Below are 18,731 nucleotides of genomic sequence, written 5' to 3'. Positions count from 1 at the left end.
GCGCTATAATCACTCTCGTAGGAGAATTTTGCTTTCACCATCCAAAATAAATAAAGTTATCCAACATGTGCGTCCGATAGCTCCGCCCCTTCCGCTACGTAAGCAAACCTGCGGTCGTTGAGTGCGTGAAGTGTCCATCATTACACACTTCATTTTAGCGGCTGAATGAGTGCATCATCCGGGTAATTAAAGTGCACTTATTATTTTTAGAGTTTTCAGTGTGAACACACTACTTACACTATTTATACTACAAAATGGCGTAGAATAGTGCATAAGTATGCGATTTGGGACGCAGCTATACTTTATTTACAGATATAAGGTATATGGCTCTGTATATAATGTCTCTATCTTGCTGGAGTTTATAGCCGTTTCGCTTTACTTCAGGACGCATTAATGCCGCTCTGAAGGTCTAATCGCTGTTTTAAGTTATCCAGAGCTGTATGAATGTACAAATCTTGAATATCACAATAGTATTAAATATTACAATTGTAACAACACAGACAGCAACACTTTTGCACAATCGATAACCAGCTGATTCAGTCGTGTCATAAGAGGACCGCGCCTCTTTTTTTTTCTCCTTGTCAACATAAAGGCAGTGAGGTGCGCCTTGTATTCGGCCCCTTGTTTAACTGCAAGGCATACTTAATTTGCGGGACGATAACGTATAACCCGTGACTTAAAATGGAAGCAAAATGGAAGAAGAATATTGCTGTTTGATACAGACGTGTTGATGCTGCAGCGCTTATGTTGACCTGGATCTGCGTAATAAACGCAACAAATAGGCTTTACTTTTTATTTTACAGCTTATAAAGCATGTATGCACATTAATGCAATATCATATTTTAACAACAAAACTGTTTACAAAAAGTCTACATATGCGCACGTGTTGCTGTCTTTTCAACACGCAGCGCGCGCACTTGAACCGCGAGGGAGAGAGAGGAAAGCATAGGTTATATCAGGACATATTCTTTAAAATAATGATTTCTATTAAAAATGTAAAAGGTTTTGTGATTTATAATAATAACAGCGGGGCATTAAATAAATGCATATTTTCCGTGGAGCGGGCAATTTGAGGAAGTTAGCTATTTTTATTTGACGGAAGAAAAAAAAACATATGATTGGAAAAAAAAGCCTATGCCGGTTATTAAAAAGAATCAGTCAGTATTTTCGTTTTGTAATATAAATTAATTATTTAAGTGAAAATAATTTAGGGCAGTCCTATTTATTTTATACATTTTATTTAGATTATTCTGCTCTTCTGTGCTCAACACTGCAGGTGCGTGAAGATGCTGTGTTGTTGTGTTCTATTTTTAATATGCTAACATATAAAATAAATCAGTATTTTAAAATGCAATATTTAATGTGTCAGACACAAAATAGACACGTCAATTTGTTTAATATAAAATTAATAGTAATCTGACCAGTTAACCGTTAATAATCGATTAATGAGTGGCGGTTGTCGGTTAGCAAAATTAACGAAATGAGCATCCCTAGTAGCCATTTAATTTACTTTTTCTATGTAAGAGAACTTGATTGAAAAAGAATTTTCAACATGCTTGAACCATCTACACAATGGAGTTTAGTTCTGTTTGGCTTTTCAACAGTATTTTGTTACAAAGAAAACAAAAGTGATATAGCTTTGGCTATTTATTTATTTTATATATGGCTATTTATATTGTTAATAATTTGCATAGGTAATATTGTTCTTTGATGTTTAGTTTATAAAAATTTTTCAAATGTTATTTAATAAAAAAAGTTTTAAAAATCTTTTTTTCCCCACCCCACAAAAAAAAAAAAAAAAAAAATCGTGATACGAACCGAATCGTGGGTTTGGTGTATCGTTACAGCCCTAGTTAAAATCAATTCACAGTTAAATACTGAGAAACAGGATGATGAAAAGGATAAACGGTGGTCCATGATGAGACGGATTGGAAAGCAGAAATCCAAATCCTTAAATTCTTTGTAGAGCCATCGAAGCAGGGGCAAGTCTCAATGATGCCTAGCCGATTATGCATGAGCTCGCCGCATACATGAGTGATGGTCACCCCCTGGAGGCCAGAATCTCCGCTATCGGTAAAGCATGCTTAAAATTACACATGCTATCTATAAATAAACCACAGATTTGAGTTTGGAAGAACTACATTCTTGCATGAAAAACTGTTAAAACTTTATTTCGTGACACATTAAACGCAATATTTAAAAGATTATCTGGCTTTTCTCATCCGCCATTATGACTTGAAAACAACATCAACAATGTTTATTTGACTGTGAAAAATGTTGTACTTTGATAGTCATTGGCTGCTAATATGATTTTACTGTTTGGAGTTTGCAAATAATACTTTTTTTATATTATTATATTATTATATAATTATATTATTAAGGGAAAAGTCTGAATGTGTGAATATAAAACCAACTGTACTTCTATAGCATTGAGCACATAAAGCAGTTCAACCTGCAAGATAATTGCAGCAAATCTGCGAATGCTACAAAGGTCAGGTATAATACACTTACTTTAAATAGACGCACAACAACCGTAACATAAGCAGAATTAAACAGCAAAGCTCTGCACTCTCCACCTCAGACTGAGCGCCATGGGCGGGATATTTACCTGCACGCTGATCAGTGAAAGCTGATTGGCTGCCTGTATGTGGCTCAGAGAAAGCTGACTGTCTTTAAGCGCTTAGCGAAAGCTGATTGGCTTCCTGTTTCTCAATCAGTCAATTGACAACAGAGGGCACCGTTTGTGGACAAAAGATTATTATAATTTTATTTTTGTTATGCATTAGTAATTTACAAATACAGCAAAAACAGACATTTAAATTAAAGGTTTGTTTGTGTGTGTGTCTCTGTGTGTGTGTGTGTGTGTGTGTGTGTGTGTGTGTGTGTGTGTGTGAGAGAGAGAGAGAGATAGTGTAAAGTAAAAAACATGGGAGAAATCAAAAAGTCATGACTGCAACAGTAAATGGAAAAAAGCTAAACAAAAAATTATTTTATTTTGGCGCTGCTTCAGTGCTGTAATTCATCTGCAGTAAGGTTTTGTTTTAAAACGTTTACAGATAAAAACAGATTAAAAGTTAAAGTTTACTATTTCATTCTCAGTATTTACAGGCTATGTACAAATGCTCATGAATACTCCCCAATACAACCGGTGCACTTAAATCAAGCCAGTCTGTACCTAATGCACTAACACCGAGTCACATGACAAGAAATAAAAAGGAATAACCAAAAATTCAGTGCCCATAAGCAGAATTTTGTACATAAAGCACTAAATCACTGGGCAAAAACCCAAAAGTAATAAATGTCAGCAAAGTAATATGTAAAGCAAAAAAAAAAAAATAAATAAATGTAAAGCAAAACAAAACAAAAAGCAAAGCAAAACAGCAGCGGCATGTAGAGTCTTTCACGAAGAATCGTCATCAAGGTCGTAATAATTTGCTTCTTGTGCGAGGTCGGCTGACACCAATACAGGGTTATATGGTTACTCGCACAAGCATCACAGCTTAATTGTGCTGGTTAGCACTCACGCACCCACACACTGCTGCTGCTTGCTCCAGCAGAGGATTTTGGGTAAATCTCTTGTCAGTCTTCAGCTCAGTTTCACAAATGATCCAGGAAAAACCCAAAACCCAGGGCAGAGCAGCTCAGTGAATGTGGTCTGGACTGAGTTGATGAGGCTCATTGTGTCTCTATAGATGTTGTAGAAGATCAGAGTTCCTGCACTGTGATCCACAAACACTCCTATTCTCCTGCTGAGCGCCTTCACTGGGAGATCAGTGTGTGTGCGATTGTGACTGAATATGAAACCGGAGGAAGAGCAGCGCAAACTCCAGGACTGAGCGTTACATCCAAACACACACTCATAACCATATCCCTTCCTCTTGATGCTCTTATATGACACTGATATAAACACACCATAATCGCCACTCCAGTCAATCTCCCAGTAACAGCGTCCACACACACTCTCTCTGCACAACACCTGAGAGCAGACATTAAATCTGTGTGGATGATCAGGATACGGCTGATTCTCTCTCACACTCTTCACCTCTCTGTTCTCCTCAGACAGAATGAGTTCAGTGTTTGCTGTGTTTGGATCCAGAGTGAGGAAACAGACATCTGAACACAAGAACACACACATTTATAACCACAGCTGTGTGTGTGCGTGTGTGTGTGTGTGATTGTAAGAGAGAGAGAGCGTGTGTGTGTGAGAGAAAAAGAGTGTGTGTGTGTGTGAGAGAGAGCGTGTGCGCGCGCGTGTGAGTTTTTTGTGTGAGTGTATGTGTCAAGTGTGCCGCAAGCCTACGTTTGAGTGAAGGTTTCGGCCGTTAGATCGCCCCCTGGGGGCTGGCTGCAGTACAAGTCATAAAGCCCGCCTCCTCCGTGTTAATGAAGGAGACTTGAGCCCAAATAAAAAAAAATATTACACTTGCAATAAAATGTCCCGAAAGATGGTTCTGGTCGATTAAGGCACTGGTTATTGTGCTGAAATAGGTGCAGATCTTCATTTTTGTAAACAGTTTGTTTTTAGCAGTAATTTAATGCTGGGCGTGTCATCGTGATTGACAGCTGTGATTGACAGTTTCTCAAAGCGCGGCGTCTGAGCTTCGGCAGGAGACTGAAGTAGACTGAAATGTTATTATTCGATTTCTGTGTTATTTTACCATGACAAAATGAGTTCAGCAGTAAACTATAGTTTCTGACATACATGATCCTGGTGGAACACTGTTTATTCGCTAAGTTCAGGGCTTTTTTCGGGCTTTATTAGTTTGCTGATACACGCCTAGCCACCCAGATAACAAAACACAGTTCCGGCTAGATTCTCGCCTGCCGGAGACTTATCTCTTAGAGCTCAGACTGACTAATGTTACCTCTGCTGGACCTACTCCGGATGCCTGGACTCACTACCCAATTCCAGCCCGAGTCAATCGAGCCAGATGCGGCGGCCGAGCGAGCAAGCGCTGCCGCATGCGAGCCGGAATCAGCCCGCGACGCCGCGAGTAGGTTATGCGCTGTGGTCCGGAGCTGGCGCGATTGAATATATAAAACCCTCATATTTGTTAACGTTATTACATCCATTTGTGTTGATATGACAGCAAACGCATGCTGAGAAGTTCGGGGGGCGTAGTTGATTTTACATAAAGCGTTTGATTGGAAGCTCGACTCTGCTCATTTTCGCGGCTCCTCCTCTGGCTCCATCAGACAATCCTTCTGCGCATGTCTGGCTCCAATTTCAGCAGTCTTTTGCGACAGTTTGTGCCCGTCAAGCAGGCGTTTTGCCCTCAAGGCGTTCAATGGGAAAAAGGGCTGTCACGTCGTCCATATTTTTTACAGTCATTGGTATGTGTATGTATGTTTGTGTGTATGTGAGAGAGTATGTATGTGTGTGCATGTGGGTGTGTGGGTGTGTGTGTGTGTGAGAGAGAGAGAGAGTGTGTGTCTGTTATTGTGTGTGCGTGTGTATCTGTGTGTGTGTGTGTGTAGTCCTACATTTGCGTGGTCCTGCTGTAATCCTCGTGGGTCCTCCATGATCCAGACTGTAAACACACACAGATATAGAGAATGAGCTGTTTAGTTTCCCCCTCAGCTAATAAGCTAAAGCTAGCACTGAGCTGCTCAGCTACACGCTCCAAACTCTTGAGCTAAAACACACAACACTTGTTGGTTGAGCCGGGATGCACAATGAATGTAACACAGTGCGTTCTTTTCCTCTGCTGTTGGTGAAGCGAGCGCAGATACTGCTCATGTTGATGGAGACACCCTGCTGCAACATTCATTTATTACAGTGATCACACTTAGCTTTGCCATCGTTCTTCAGCACATGCAGCCTTTGAGCACATGTTGCAGTCCATCTCTAAACTATGTTCAGATTATTAAAGCTGCTCGCCAGCGCCCAAGTTCCTGACAGATTAGCAAGTGAAAAATACACATGTGTGCACAGAGAAGAGGAATCCAGATGTTGATTTCAGAACAAGAGTCTGAACATTAATCCAAGTGTCTGATTCCAGAATCTGAATCCATCTTCAATCCCCAACCCTATTCCTGACCTGATATTTTAGGATTCTTCAGCAAAAATGAAGGAAGAAGTTTCTCTGCTCAGCTCAAATGCTGAAACTGTACAGTGTGTCCCGCTTAATGTCACTGTAACTGAGCCAATACACTCCAACATTTACAGAGGAGATTCATTTCACACTCAATGATTTGCTCTTCATAGACATGACTGGAATACTCTACAAGCTGTCTCTTCTGTCTGTCCTCACCCCATAACCCTCACAGAAATCTGAAGCTGATCACAAAAGAGCTTTCTAGTGTCTTTTTAAAGCCATTCAGTGTAAAAGCACAAGGCCAGTGCTGCTCCACATACTTGAGTTTGTCCAGTGTGTAGTTTGGATCCTCCAGTTGTTCAGAGAGCAGCTTGACTCCTGAATCTCCTGGATGATTGTAGCTCAGATCCAGCTCTCTCAGGTGTGAGGGGTTTGAAGTCAGAGCTGAAGACAGAAAACCACAGCCTTCCTCTGTCACCATACAGCCAGACAATCTACAAACACAGCAATAGTCCACATCACACAGTTGGACAATCACACATCTCTGTGTTGTGAAGAAGCTGACTGCTGTTTCTGCTCATGTCAACAGCAGTGATGAACACACACATCCTGATTTGCTCTCCTTATTGATCGAGCCCTCGCATCAGCAAACACACACACTCACACACACTCAATAAGGACTCGACATCATCTGTAGAAGTGTACAGAGCAAAGACATTGTTCATAATACACCACATCAAGCTGTAAAGTCTGCTGTGAGGAGGAAGAAGACACACTTGAGCTCAGAAGATCATCTTAAAGTCATGTATAAAACACAACAGGAAATGAGCTGATTTCATCATTTATATTGTGATTCTGTTGTGGACTAAAACAAAATGAGCTCAGACAAACACAAAGCCGCTCTCTTCATGTGTTCTTCACCTGATCCACAGTCACATTCACACTGATGCTGCATTAGGGGACTTTTATTCTGTCAGGAGAGAAACACCTGATCAATATTCATGACTGCTGACTCTCCTTCACATTCAGCCTTTAGCAGATATTGTTTTAGATGAGCGAGTAATCAGGATTATTTCAGACACTTTATCATGAGACTTTTATTTGTTTTCAAGAAACTGAAACTGCACAAATATGAAAGCAGCTCAAACCTTCAGCAGGACACAAAACAGCTTGACTTTAGCGTTTAACTCTGCTGCTTTCACACCTCCAGATCCACTGTTCTGCTCTGAAACAGGATTAACACTGGTATAATGTTTATTTGTGTTCTTGCTGCGCTTCACTTTCACACAGAAATGTTGAATGTCGACACCCACAGACAGACACAACCTGGTGAGACTGCAACTATTAGTGAAATCTATATTAAAGCTCTTCAAATATGATTTAGATTTACAGTAATTGTTTTTCATGTTTAAATCTGATTTATTCTTGTGTTTAAAGCGTTTGTCATTCCTCTACTTCAGTGTCTCAGACTCATTCAGAAATGATTATTAAATGCTGGATTAATGCACAAGAGAGTTTGGCGAACACGTTTTACACCATTTCAAATATATATTATATGTGCGGCTGTATAAGTCACATACAGCGCTCAGCATAATGGAGGACAGCCCATTCTGAAAATCAAGACTTTCCTCCATTTCTTAGTCAATATAGGCAGTGTATTCTGCTGCATTTAAACAGAACACATTTATTAAACAGTTAAATCCAGGCAAAATATTGCAAAAATAAAAATAAAATTTCCGCTGAACACTTTCATTGTTTTGCTTCTCTTGATTTTTCCTCTGTTTAATTTTGTACTTAATATTTTTCTATGACACATAAATCTGGGTGCACTAGTTGTTGGACTGTTATCATGAGTTATTTTGTTAGATTAAAATATGAATGTAAAAGAGAGATTAGTGAGGGCTGTACTTATATATGCTGAGCACTGTATATTGTTCACCCAGAGGGTTTACATGGTCACACAGCAGTAATACAACAAGCATTGAGTTTGGGCTAGCTTCTGCAGATGGACATTGCTGTACACTGCCCTTGATGGGTGAGTGGGGGAGTGTCTGTTGTCTCTCAGGTGTGAATTATTCATGAGCATTGTCACTCACATATAAAGCTGAGATCACCCAAATCAAACTTAACAAAATGTAGATCATTGTAATGTTTTCTCTAAATGAGAGAACAGAATAATTTTCACATAATTGTGCAGTAAATATTCTAGATTACAAGACTTTTAACTTACTTACTCTAAACTCTTGTTCAGGCACATTCAGTACAGTTTTTGTACCCTATTTCAGCTACATTTGTTTCTCTAAGACCCACTAACCACACATATTATTTATTTCTAAAACACAAGCATGTACATCAATATTTCGCACATATTATTGTAGCTCAGTTTGTGCTGAATACTAATAAAACACATGTTGGCCAGTTCTGTGTAATAAGCAGCTGAAATAAGCACATATGTCAGGGCATGTCAAAACATCTCAGGGGTCCCAAAATCACCTCAGACCCCTGAGGGTTAACTACAGGTATAGTATGAGCAGTGTGAAACATAATCACTGATAAACCATAATTCCTGTTATCTGGGGTTTAGTATCACCCAGGGTTAACATGTTCAAGCATGAAGAGCTCTAATATGAAACTGTCTGACCGTAGTTATTGTAGAGTGGAGAATCATTTACCTCAGTGTCTCCAGTTTACAGTTCACAGTCTTCAGTCCATCAGAGAGCTTCTTCACTCCTGAATCCTGCAGGTCATTGTCACTCAGGTCCAGCTCTCTCAGCACACAGTTTGAGGATTGTAGAGCTGAAGACAAACTCTCACAGCACTGAACAGTGAGATTACACATGACCAATCTGAGAAAGAAGAACACACATTACTAAAAACCACACTGTTAATGTGATCTGTCTGATGTAACAAAACAAAAAAAATCAATCAATCAATCAATTAGTCAGTTAGTCAATCAATCAAGGGTTTAAACTCAGACCTCAGTGTGTCCAGTTTACAGTGTTGACTCTTCAGTCCATCAGAGAGCTTCTTCATTCCTGAATCCTGCAGGTCATTGTTACTCAGGTCCAGCTCTCTCAGCACACAGTTTGATGATTGTAGAGCTGAAGACAAACTCTCACAGCACTGAACAGTGAGATTACACATGGCCAATCTGAGAAAGAACACACATTACTAAAAACCACACTTAATGTGATCTGCCTGATGTAACAAAACAAAAAATCATTCATTTAATCAATCAATCAATCAATCAATTAGTCAGTCAATCAATCAATCAATCAGGTGTTTAAACTCAGACCTTAGTGTGTCCAGTTTACAGTGTTGACTCTTCAGTCCATCAGAGACTTGTGTGCAATTTCCATTAATAGACAATGTAGTTTACTGGCTTATTTGCTGTTTCTTAAGAGGTATTTCTCCTAAACATTTAATCACTCTCAAGTGGTCCCAAACCTTTATGATCTTTTTTTTTTATTCTGCTTAGCAGAATTTTTTTTTTTTCGATAGCTGAAAACCATTAACCATTGACCTACATAGACCTACATTGGTAAAGATTTCTTTCTAGAGTCATCTTCTTTTAATGTTTAACAAGAGAAACAAAAGCCTTAGAAAGGTTTTATAACCCCTCAAGGGCGAGTAAAAATTCGTAAATTAACTTTTGGGTAAACTATCCCTTAAACAACCACTGCCAAAACATGAATCTGAATGTTATTAAAAAACACTAAAATAATAAGTAATAAACAATTATCAATGCATTTTCAAGTGTCAACATTATCAATATTGTTCATGTTCATGAACATGATATACTATATTATTTGATTTCAGGAAATGTTCATAGATGAAAGAAAGAAACACTTTGACTTACAGAGCTCTTTTGGAGGATTTGATGACTGCTGATAGTCTGATGAGACACTCGTCTGATCTCTGGAATTTCTGAAGCTCAAACTCCTCCAGCTCCTCCTCTGAGGTCAACAACACAAAGACCAGAGCAGACCACTGGGCAGGTGAAAGGTCAGCAGATGACAGACTTCCTCTACTGAGGTGAGACTGAATCTCTTTCAGCAGAGTTTGGTCGTTCAGTTCATTCAGACAGTAGAACAGATTGATGGATCTCTCTGGAGACAGATTCCCTTCAAGTTTCTGCTTGATGTAGGCAATTATTTCCTCTTTGCTCTGGTCTCTGTCATCCTGCTGTGTCAACAGGCCTCGCAAGAGTTGTCGATTAGACTGGAGTGACAGACCGAGAAGGAAGCGAAGGTAAAGGTCCAGATGTCCATTCTCACTTTCCAGAGCCTTGTCCACTGCAGTCTTCAGGAAATCAATCATGGACTTATCTCTGCTTTTTTCTGCTTGTGTCTTGTCTCGGTCTAGAATCAGATGTTGATAAAGGGCTGCAATGAACTCCTGAATGCTCAAGTGAAGAAAGCAGTACATGGTACCAAGAATGATTCCCGTCTCCTCCTTAAAGATCTGGGTACACATGCCCGAGTACACCGATGCCTTATAGACGTCAATGCCACAGTCTTTCAGATCGCTCTCATAGAAGATCACATTGTTTCTTTCCAGCTGCTGGAAGGCCAGTTTCCCCAGTGAAAGGATGAGGTTTGGATCCCAGGAGACATCTGCTGTGTTTTCTCCATCATACTTTCTTCTGCTCTGCTGGATCTGAAAGCGGAGAAAGTGTGTGTACATCTGTGTCAGAGTCTTGGGAGATTCCTGCAGTGTTTCAGCATGAGCCCTGTGTTTCAGTTTCAGTATGTTCTGGAGAACAGTGGCTGAAATCCAGCAGAAGACTGGGATGTGGCACATAATAAAGAGACTCTTTGACTGTTTAATGTGATCAATGATTTCTCTGGCCTGATTCTGATCTGTGAGTCTCTTTCTGAAGTACTCCTCCTTTTGGGCATCATTGAATCCTCGTATCTCTGTCAGCCGGTCGATACAGTCAGCAGGAATCTTACTGGCAGCTGCTGGTCTGCTGGTGATCCAGATGAGAGCAGAAGGAAGCAGATTTCCCTTGATGAGGTTCGTCAGGAGAACATCCAGAGAGACTGCTGAAGATGCATCACGACACATCTCATTACCAGCAAAGTTCAGAGGAAGACGACATTCATCCAATCCATCAAGGATGATCAGCACTTTGAATCGTGTGCTTCTTATAAGGTTCAGTCCTTTAGTCTCTGGGAAAAACTGAGTTATGAGGTCTTTTAAACTTTGTCTTTCTTTCTCCTTTAAGTTCATCTCTCTGAATGGAAGAGGAAATATGAAGCTGATGTCTTGATTTTCTTTCCCTTCAGCCCAATCCAGAACAAACTTTTGCACAGAGACTGATTTCCCGATGCCAGCAACTCCTTTTGTCAGGACAGTTCTGATCTGCTCGTCTTGTTCAGCTGCTTCAAACAAATGTTTGCATTCAACCTGTATCTCTAGTGACTGATAACGTCTGGAAGCAGCTTCAATCTGTCTGATCTCATGTTCAGTGTTGACCTGTTCACTCGCACCCTGAGTGATATAGAGATCTGTGTAGATGTTATTCAGAAGTGTGGAGTCTCCTTGCTGAGCAATTCCTTCAAACACACTTTGATATTTCTTCTTCAGGCTACATTTAAGCTGATTAATGAAGAACAGCTCATCTAAACACAGGAGCAAAGAAACAGAGAGATTTAGTCTCGACTTATTTGTAAGTGACAGTCTGACAGATCGCCATGAGTAGAGCCAGACAGAACTTTCAGACATTTTTTTTTACTATTTCTGTGGAGAATTTTGTAAAATATCTGCAGATTACTGTGGAATGATTTTGGGAATATCATAACTTTGGGATTGTCAAAATAAAAACTAAATATATAAAATAATACATAAAAATAACACCCTTTTAACTTGCAAAATAATAATATTTAACAATATGTAATCTTTACAATGCAAATCAAATTAGATTCACTTAATTGCCAAACAAAGCACACGTCTCTCATTTAACAGATCTACTAAAGGACAGAAAATATGACTTTACAAACTGCACTGTACATAAATCAAACGAACATTTTCATATTTGTCAACAATATTACTGAAATTAAATAAAAACTGAATAAATAAAAATGCACAAAGGCAAATAAATAGACTCAATGATGGGCTAAAAATCTGTGAAAATCTGCAGGTTTCGTGTGGGTTTATTCATGAGTCTCTTACCCTGGAGAGTATCAGCAGCTTGATCCTGCTTCATCTCTCTCAGGAAGAAGAGTGTGAGATCAAGAGCTGCTTCTGTGATAATGCTTCTGTTTTCATTAAAGTCTTTTACAAACTCTTGTCTGTTTTCTTCTTGTAAGATATTCTTAAATTTCTCCAGTTCATTCTTCAGAAATCTGATCATTTTGCTCTCAAGATTCTATGAGTGAAGAAAAGAGAACATGCACAAACTACTGAACAATTGAAAATACATTATACAACATTATACTACAGGACTGTGCTTTATAGGGTGTGCAGTTGTTTTCAGATGGAGTAGATTCAGACAGGCATTGAGCACTTTTATGAATGCTGAATGATTTTCATTATTTCACAGCTACAGAATGACTACATGTGTGAAGTCTGTCTAATCTTTGTATTGATGACTAGTCTACTCAGCGTTTAGTGAAGCCATCCTCATTTGTACATCTATTAAACCAAAATGACTTGGTGGGATATGCAGAATAATTGACAAATCTGTTCATTTATAAGAAAATAATGCACACAGAGGTGTAACGGAGACTCCACGAGTATCACAGTTGTGCATAATTTTATAAGAATTCAATTAACTGAAGTCAATTATTCCTTAATAAATGAAACGCTCTACATTTTTTTTAAGTGGTATATTTTAAATAGCTATTTTTATTTTATTTGTTTATAATAAATGAGGTTTTCCCACCTGGAAGATGGACTGGAGATTGTCTGTGAAGCTCTTGTGTCTCCTGTGAGTGTCGTGTCCTGAATCTGCTGACTCATATTCAACACTGTTAACAAATAAAACTACTGTAAAAAACATTTAGAGGCAAACACATACAGATATATCTTACAAACACTGAAAATAATACATGTAGTGCTCATAATGAGACAGTGGACAGATTTATCAGTTAAGTTTTCTGTTACATTAAGCTGAGAAATCACAGACAATTGTCTCTGTCATTAGAAAGCCCTGCCAACCACAAAGTAATTATTAGAAAGTAGCTTTGAAAGTTTGATTTACAGTTCATTATTACATACACTTTTAGCTACAAAACAACACATCTACATTTACCTTCAAAAGCTTCACCTTTATTTAGATATATTTACACAACAGTTCAGTTATAAACTTCTTCAAAACATCTTTCAAGCTCCACAAATGAAATAATTGACAGAAATCTGATATTAATATTGACTGAAAGATCCTCTGAATAAGATGCCAGGTGTCTGTAAATGTCTTAATGAATCACTAAAGTAATTTGATTAATTTAAACTACTGATTTATTCAGGAATGACTCTCTACTGAATTGATGCTTTACACAAAACACTCCATGTGTGAGCAATAATGTACAACACACAATACCTTTGAGCAGATGATGGTGTTTCCCCACTGAACTCTGGTGGATTCCCTTTTGAGTTGTCACTCTTCAGAGACACAGAGCTGGATACACATGATCCTGATCTCACACTGAACACACAAACACACCAGAGGAATAAACTGCAGGAGGAACTTCGGTCTCCTTTACAAGAGTTTATCAGACAAATATGAGTTTGTTCAGTTTAAATAAGGGCAAACTAATTATTGGCTTACATATAAAAAACAAAACATTAATATAATCTCTAGGTAGAAAAGACAATAAATAAAAAAAATTCCCTTTACCAAGCTACACACTAAGTTTAACATGTATATCTGTATTAATCTGTGTGTATTGTTCAAATGTAGCACCCTTTTGTTATGTTTGTGGCTGTTTTTACCCCAATGACTTCCTATAATGAAGCAATGTCAGCATCTGATCATGCAGTCTTGATTGATGCTGGTTGGAAAGAGTTTTTTACTGTTGATCATCAGATGTCAGCATTAACCCTTTAGATCAGCCTGAGCTGATCAATTTCTGCATTGTATATGTAGTTCAGTAGAGTGAAAGAGCAGATTATAGTGTGTGTGCAGAAATACACTTACTGTGTTTACTGTGTTCTGACAGCTGAGGGGCTTATTTTAATATTCTCAGACATATCAAGACAAGAGTGCAAAGGTCTCTCTCACTCCATATAAACTAGGCATTTTCGCACTTCAACTGATGACCAACGGTCAAATGACAAGTTGTACCTCTACACAACAGGCTTTAAACCAGTAGTTCTCCAACATTTTTCACCAAGAAGCAGCTAAGAAGAAAATTGTTCCCCCATTTGACCATTTGACCAGGCAATAGCAACACAAATAAGTGCATTGTTGTCAAAAAACAGAGTCAATACCTGTGTTTCTCTGAGAAAGAGTCCTTTACTCGCTCCTCTGCCATACTGCAGCTAAAACACCAATGCAGACATTAGCAGAGCTTTCAGGAAACAATCAGCCGCTGACCATCACCTGGAGATGACAATATACTGAGATGAAGAACAGCACACTTTATAGCAATCAATGCTCACTTCACTAACAACAACGCTCTCAAACACACCGCATGATGAGGGACACCACAAACTGACTTTCAGTCATTTCACTGCATATATATATATATATATATATATATATATATATATATATATATATATATATATATATATATATATACAGTTGAAGTAAAAATTATTAGCCCCCCTTTGAATTTTTTCCTCTATTTTAAATATTTCCCAAATGATGTTGAACAGAGCAAAGAAATTTTCACAGTATGTCTGATAATATTTTTTCTTCTAGAGAAAGCCTTATTTGTTTTATTTCGGCTAGAATAAAAGCAGTTATTAATTTTCTAAACACCATTTAAAGGACAAAATTATTAGCCCTTTTAAGCTAATTTTTTTTCTGACTACCTGCAGAACAAACCATTGTTATACAATAACTTGCCTAATTACTCTAACCTGCCTAGTTAACCTAATTAGCCTAGTTAAGCCTTTAAATGTCACTTTAAGCTGTATAGAAGTGTCTTGAAAAATATCTAGTAAAATATTGTGTACTGTCATCATGACAAAGATAAAATAAATCAGTTATTAGAGATAAGTTGTTAAAGCTATTATGTTTAGAAATGTGCTGAAAAAATCTTCTCTCCATTAAACAGAAATTGGGGGAAAAAAACAGGGGGTTTAATAATTCAGGGGGGCTAATAATTCTGACTTCAACTGTATATATATATATATATATATATATATATATATATATATATATATATATATATATATATATATATATATATATATATACACACACAAACACACACTGATTATCGTTAGTTGGTTTTACCCTGATTTGACACCTCAGATATTTCAGATTTGATCATTTGATACGTGTTTATCATGATAACTTCCACTTTAGACAACTATTTACTATTTTAATTAGTTATTTGCTTAGTTAGTAGACTGTTAGTGGTGAAACGTCACCAGTTAAACGCAGTTTAAGGATCATCCGCACTCTTCTGTTTACGGAAGCTCTGCTTTCACTTTCGATTTCCTGACTCTGTTTAAAGTTTATTTTGTGCTGCATGATGTGAAATTATCGAGTCAGTCTGATATAGAAGAGCACAAACACTTTTAAGGGATAAAATTAATCTATTATATTGTTCAAATGACCGTGTTTTGACCGTGTTTAATCGGTGTTTGAGGCTTTGAGCTTCAGGAGCAGACAGTGCTATAAATCACGCTTATAAACACGCTCATACACATATAAACCCTTCATCATCTCCACAAATCAGCGTAATGTAGAAGTATTAAACTCACATACAGAAGTACAGACGCTCTTGTGCTGCAGGAACACAATCTGAACTCGTTTGACGCTTTCGGTTTGTCAACTTCTTCAGTATTTTGGCAGTTGTCAAACTTAAATGCACTTTACCGCTACCTGCTGGACTGGAGTGCGGAACAGGAGTCTGACATGGAGAGAAACACGGGGAAAACAAAAAACACTGTAAAACCAAGGGAAAACATTGCTGCTTAAATAAATAAAGGGGAATTATTGTAGCCTCCATATTTTGACTTTATACTCTATACTTCTACTATTTCCAGAGTAAATGTAAGATTATATCTAATAAATACTTCTTTTAAAATTTGTCTTTTGTATTGTTAATCTTGACATTCTCCCAGATAGCACACATGCGTCGCAGAGACGTCTGCTGGACATCCGCGGTTTCATCTGGGAGACGTCTTATTTAGGTCGTTTGCTCATCGGGAAAACGTCGTATAGACGTCCTTGTCAGACATTCAAACAATGTCTATGCGATGCATCGCAGATGTTCATTATTAGAATGTTATATCTGTGAGATATTGGCATCCTCGTGCCCAATTTGCTGTTCCTCAGAGGAGGTGAAAACATCTGCTGTGCACACAGTAACTATCTACACTTATGTTTGCTTTTTTTCCTCATGTTGTGTTTAAAACTAAATGTTGTCAAGCTTAACATGTCCACCCTGTCAGAGTGAAATAGTAATTATTATTTAAAAAAAATCAGATTCAAAGATTAAAATATAGCTTATAAACTGTGTACAAAGAGCTTAAATAAGGTAACACTAGTGATGTGATGTTGTGAGCCGAGGCTTCAAAGCATGTTTTTAAAAAACGATACATCTCCCAGAAGCAGTGTACCGGAGCTTGATTCGTTCTGCCATCATCACGTGATCAGTGACGTCCGAAGCTTCATTTTCGCCTATATGATGATGATTTTCTTATTTAAAGTCTGTAAGACTTATTTAGGTTATTCACTAAAATATACACTAAAATATATCATTTAAATCGTTCATGGAGATGAATGCAGTAAATAGTCTGTATAAAAAAGTTAAAAAAATAAACCTGTGCAAACAAGCTAACCTTTATAACCAGATTATTTAACAAAAGATGATACTGCAGTAAAATATTTGTAGTTTTTAATAAGCAGTAATAAGTGTACAGGATAGAGAGGGTGTGAAAAGTGAATTGTTTGTTTTGAAACTTTTGAAATGGAATTTGTCCAATTATAAACCCGAAATACACGTGTTTGTCATGTGGTGAACTCGGCCAATCGTGTAATATCGGCGTCGTCATCAGAGCTCCTGCAGTCGCTCTTCAGAAGCTGCAGGGTCTGAGTTTGCTGTCTGATCTCGGAGTGCTGTCGCGGTACTTTGATGTCACATGTGACAGTCACGTGGCGTCGGCGCAGCATCAATCCGGACAACATTTCTAACCAGAATGCACCGCTTTAAGACAGATTTCGATCGATCTGCGCAGCGCCGCATGAAGTCGAACGCACCTTTTGTTAGACGCTGTGACGGGCGGGAAGTGTTAGGAGGGAACTCGCCATAGATATATACACTAGATATCGCATAGGGACCCTGAGCATGCGTCAATAGCGCCGCCACATTGCTACAGTGCTCCCAGGACAAATGTCATTCAACTGCACTTGTCAAGACAGTGTTATTACGTGAATGGCTCCCTCCGTCAGTATGAGAAGTGAAAGCAGGAGAGGAGCTGTGTTTCAGGACATGATTAGATCAAATTTAACAGGGAGGGTGAATAGTAAATTTCTGTACACACAAACACAAGTTTTTTGTCAGGAATGCCCACTGATCCATCAATGTAGAAAAGTGATGTAAAATTATAATTTTCGTTATTAGAAAAAAAAATTACATACTAACATCCAGGAAAACTCCCGATCATAGATATATGTGTTTATGTGTATATCTCTGGCTTTGGATGGCCACAGTCCTCCACTGTACATTGGTCCCTCATTCATTTCAAAGGAGCGCTACCCTGTAGCAAGATGGCGGCACTACTGACGCATTCTGTCCAATAGACAACAATAGGCCAGGCGACATCTAGTGTATGGGAACTCGCGCCGGCCAGAACCAAGGTAAGCTGTTCCCGCCCCTGCCTGCCACTTAGCTACCTAGCTACAGCCTGCATCTTATATATATTATAGGTAGATACAGACTGGTACAGACTGATGTGACTGGAGTGGGGTGGGGGTGTTTTATTTATACATATATACGCCTTTTTTTTAGGTGAGGGAATGGAAGTTTTGAGTGAGTTCCCCCACTTTTTTCCCTAGGACTTGGCCTTTTTGGGAGCACATATTTGTGTGAGAAGTTATTCTCCACCTTGAACTTCAATAAGTCAAAGTACAGGTCTAGACTTATAATGATCATCTTCAAACCATATTGAGGGTCTCAACTGCTTCCGCTCTAAAGCCAAATGTGGTTCAGATTTGTGAGAAGAAGCGCTGTCAAGTCTCTGGCAGCAATTAGTAGGCAAAAGATGCCATGTTCAGAAGAACTGTTCATAATCTTCACTCAATGTTCTATTAATGTTCAGGACACTTCATGTTCAGAGGAAAAAATTAAAACGGTTAAAAATGAAATTTGAGGACTTTTTTTTTGTGAAATCCCTTATGCGGCCCAGCCTCACCCAGACTTTGCCTCCTGCGGCCCCCAGGTAAATTGAGTTTGAGACCCCTGACGTAAAGTCATTTAGTGACAAATGATACAAGGTAGAAAATCTTTTATATATATATATATATATATATATATATATATATATATATATATATATATATATATA

The 18,731-nt window shown here is 38.2% G+C and overlaps 1 protein-coding gene across 3 annotated transcripts; it reads right to left on the bottom strand.

Annotated features, from left to right (window-relative positions):
• Nucleotides 1-2,742: 2,742 nt before the first annotated feature.
• Nucleotides 2,743-16,001, bottom strand: LOC137491076 (NACHT, LRR and PYD domains-containing protein 3-like). 3 transcript variants are annotated; one of them, XM_087245934.1, is made up of 11 exons: nt 15,924-16,001; nt 14,475-14,586; nt 13,585-13,689; nt 12,928-13,012; nt 12,216-12,411; nt 9,898-11,665; nt 9,016-9,189; nt 8,711-8,884; nt 6,359-6,532; nt 5,485-5,531; nt 2,743-4,113 (listed from the first exon to the last, which is right to left on the bottom strand). In XM_087245934.1, exons 2-11 carry the CDS (start codon nt 14,516-14,518, stop codon nt 3,587-3,589), a joined length of 3,294 nt encoding a protein of 1,097 aa, XP_087102060.1. In that variant the 5' UTR covers nt 14,519-14,586; nt 15,924-16,001; the 3' UTR covers nt 2,743-3,586. The 3 variants fall into 3 exon arrangements, with proteins under 3 accessions (XP_087102060.1, NP_001431903.1, XP_088505821.1); NM_001444974.1 differs by having other exon boundaries at nt 2,744-4,113; nt 15,928-16,001; XM_088649695.1 differs by lacking the exon at nt 8,711-8,884 and having other exon boundaries at nt 2,744-4,113.
• Nucleotides 16,002-18,731: the final 2,730 nt, after the last annotated feature.

Source organism: Danio rerio, chromosome 4 (assembly GCF_052040795.2).
Source record: "Danio rerio strain M-AB ecotype USA chromosome 4, GRCz13ab, whole genome shotgun sequence".
Lineage (NCBI taxonomy): Eukaryota > Metazoa > Chordata > Actinopteri > Cypriniformes > Danionidae > Danio > Danio rerio.
This window is presented reverse-complemented; position numbering and strand designations above follow the sequence as displayed.

Coding starts and splice junctions, on each gene's coding strand:
- LOC137491076 (XM_087245934.1), bottom strand. CDS start 14,518: ATGGCAGAGGAGCGAGTAAAGGACTCTTTCTCAGAGAAACACAG. Junction 12,412..12,927: donor ATCTCCAGTCCATCTTCCAG/GTGGGAAAACCT, acceptor CTTCACTCATAG/AATCTTGAGAGCAAAATGAT. Junction 6,533..8,710: donor TGTAAACTGGAGACACTGAG/GTAAATGATTCT, acceptor CTGTGTTTGTAG/ATTGTCTGGCTGTATGGTGA.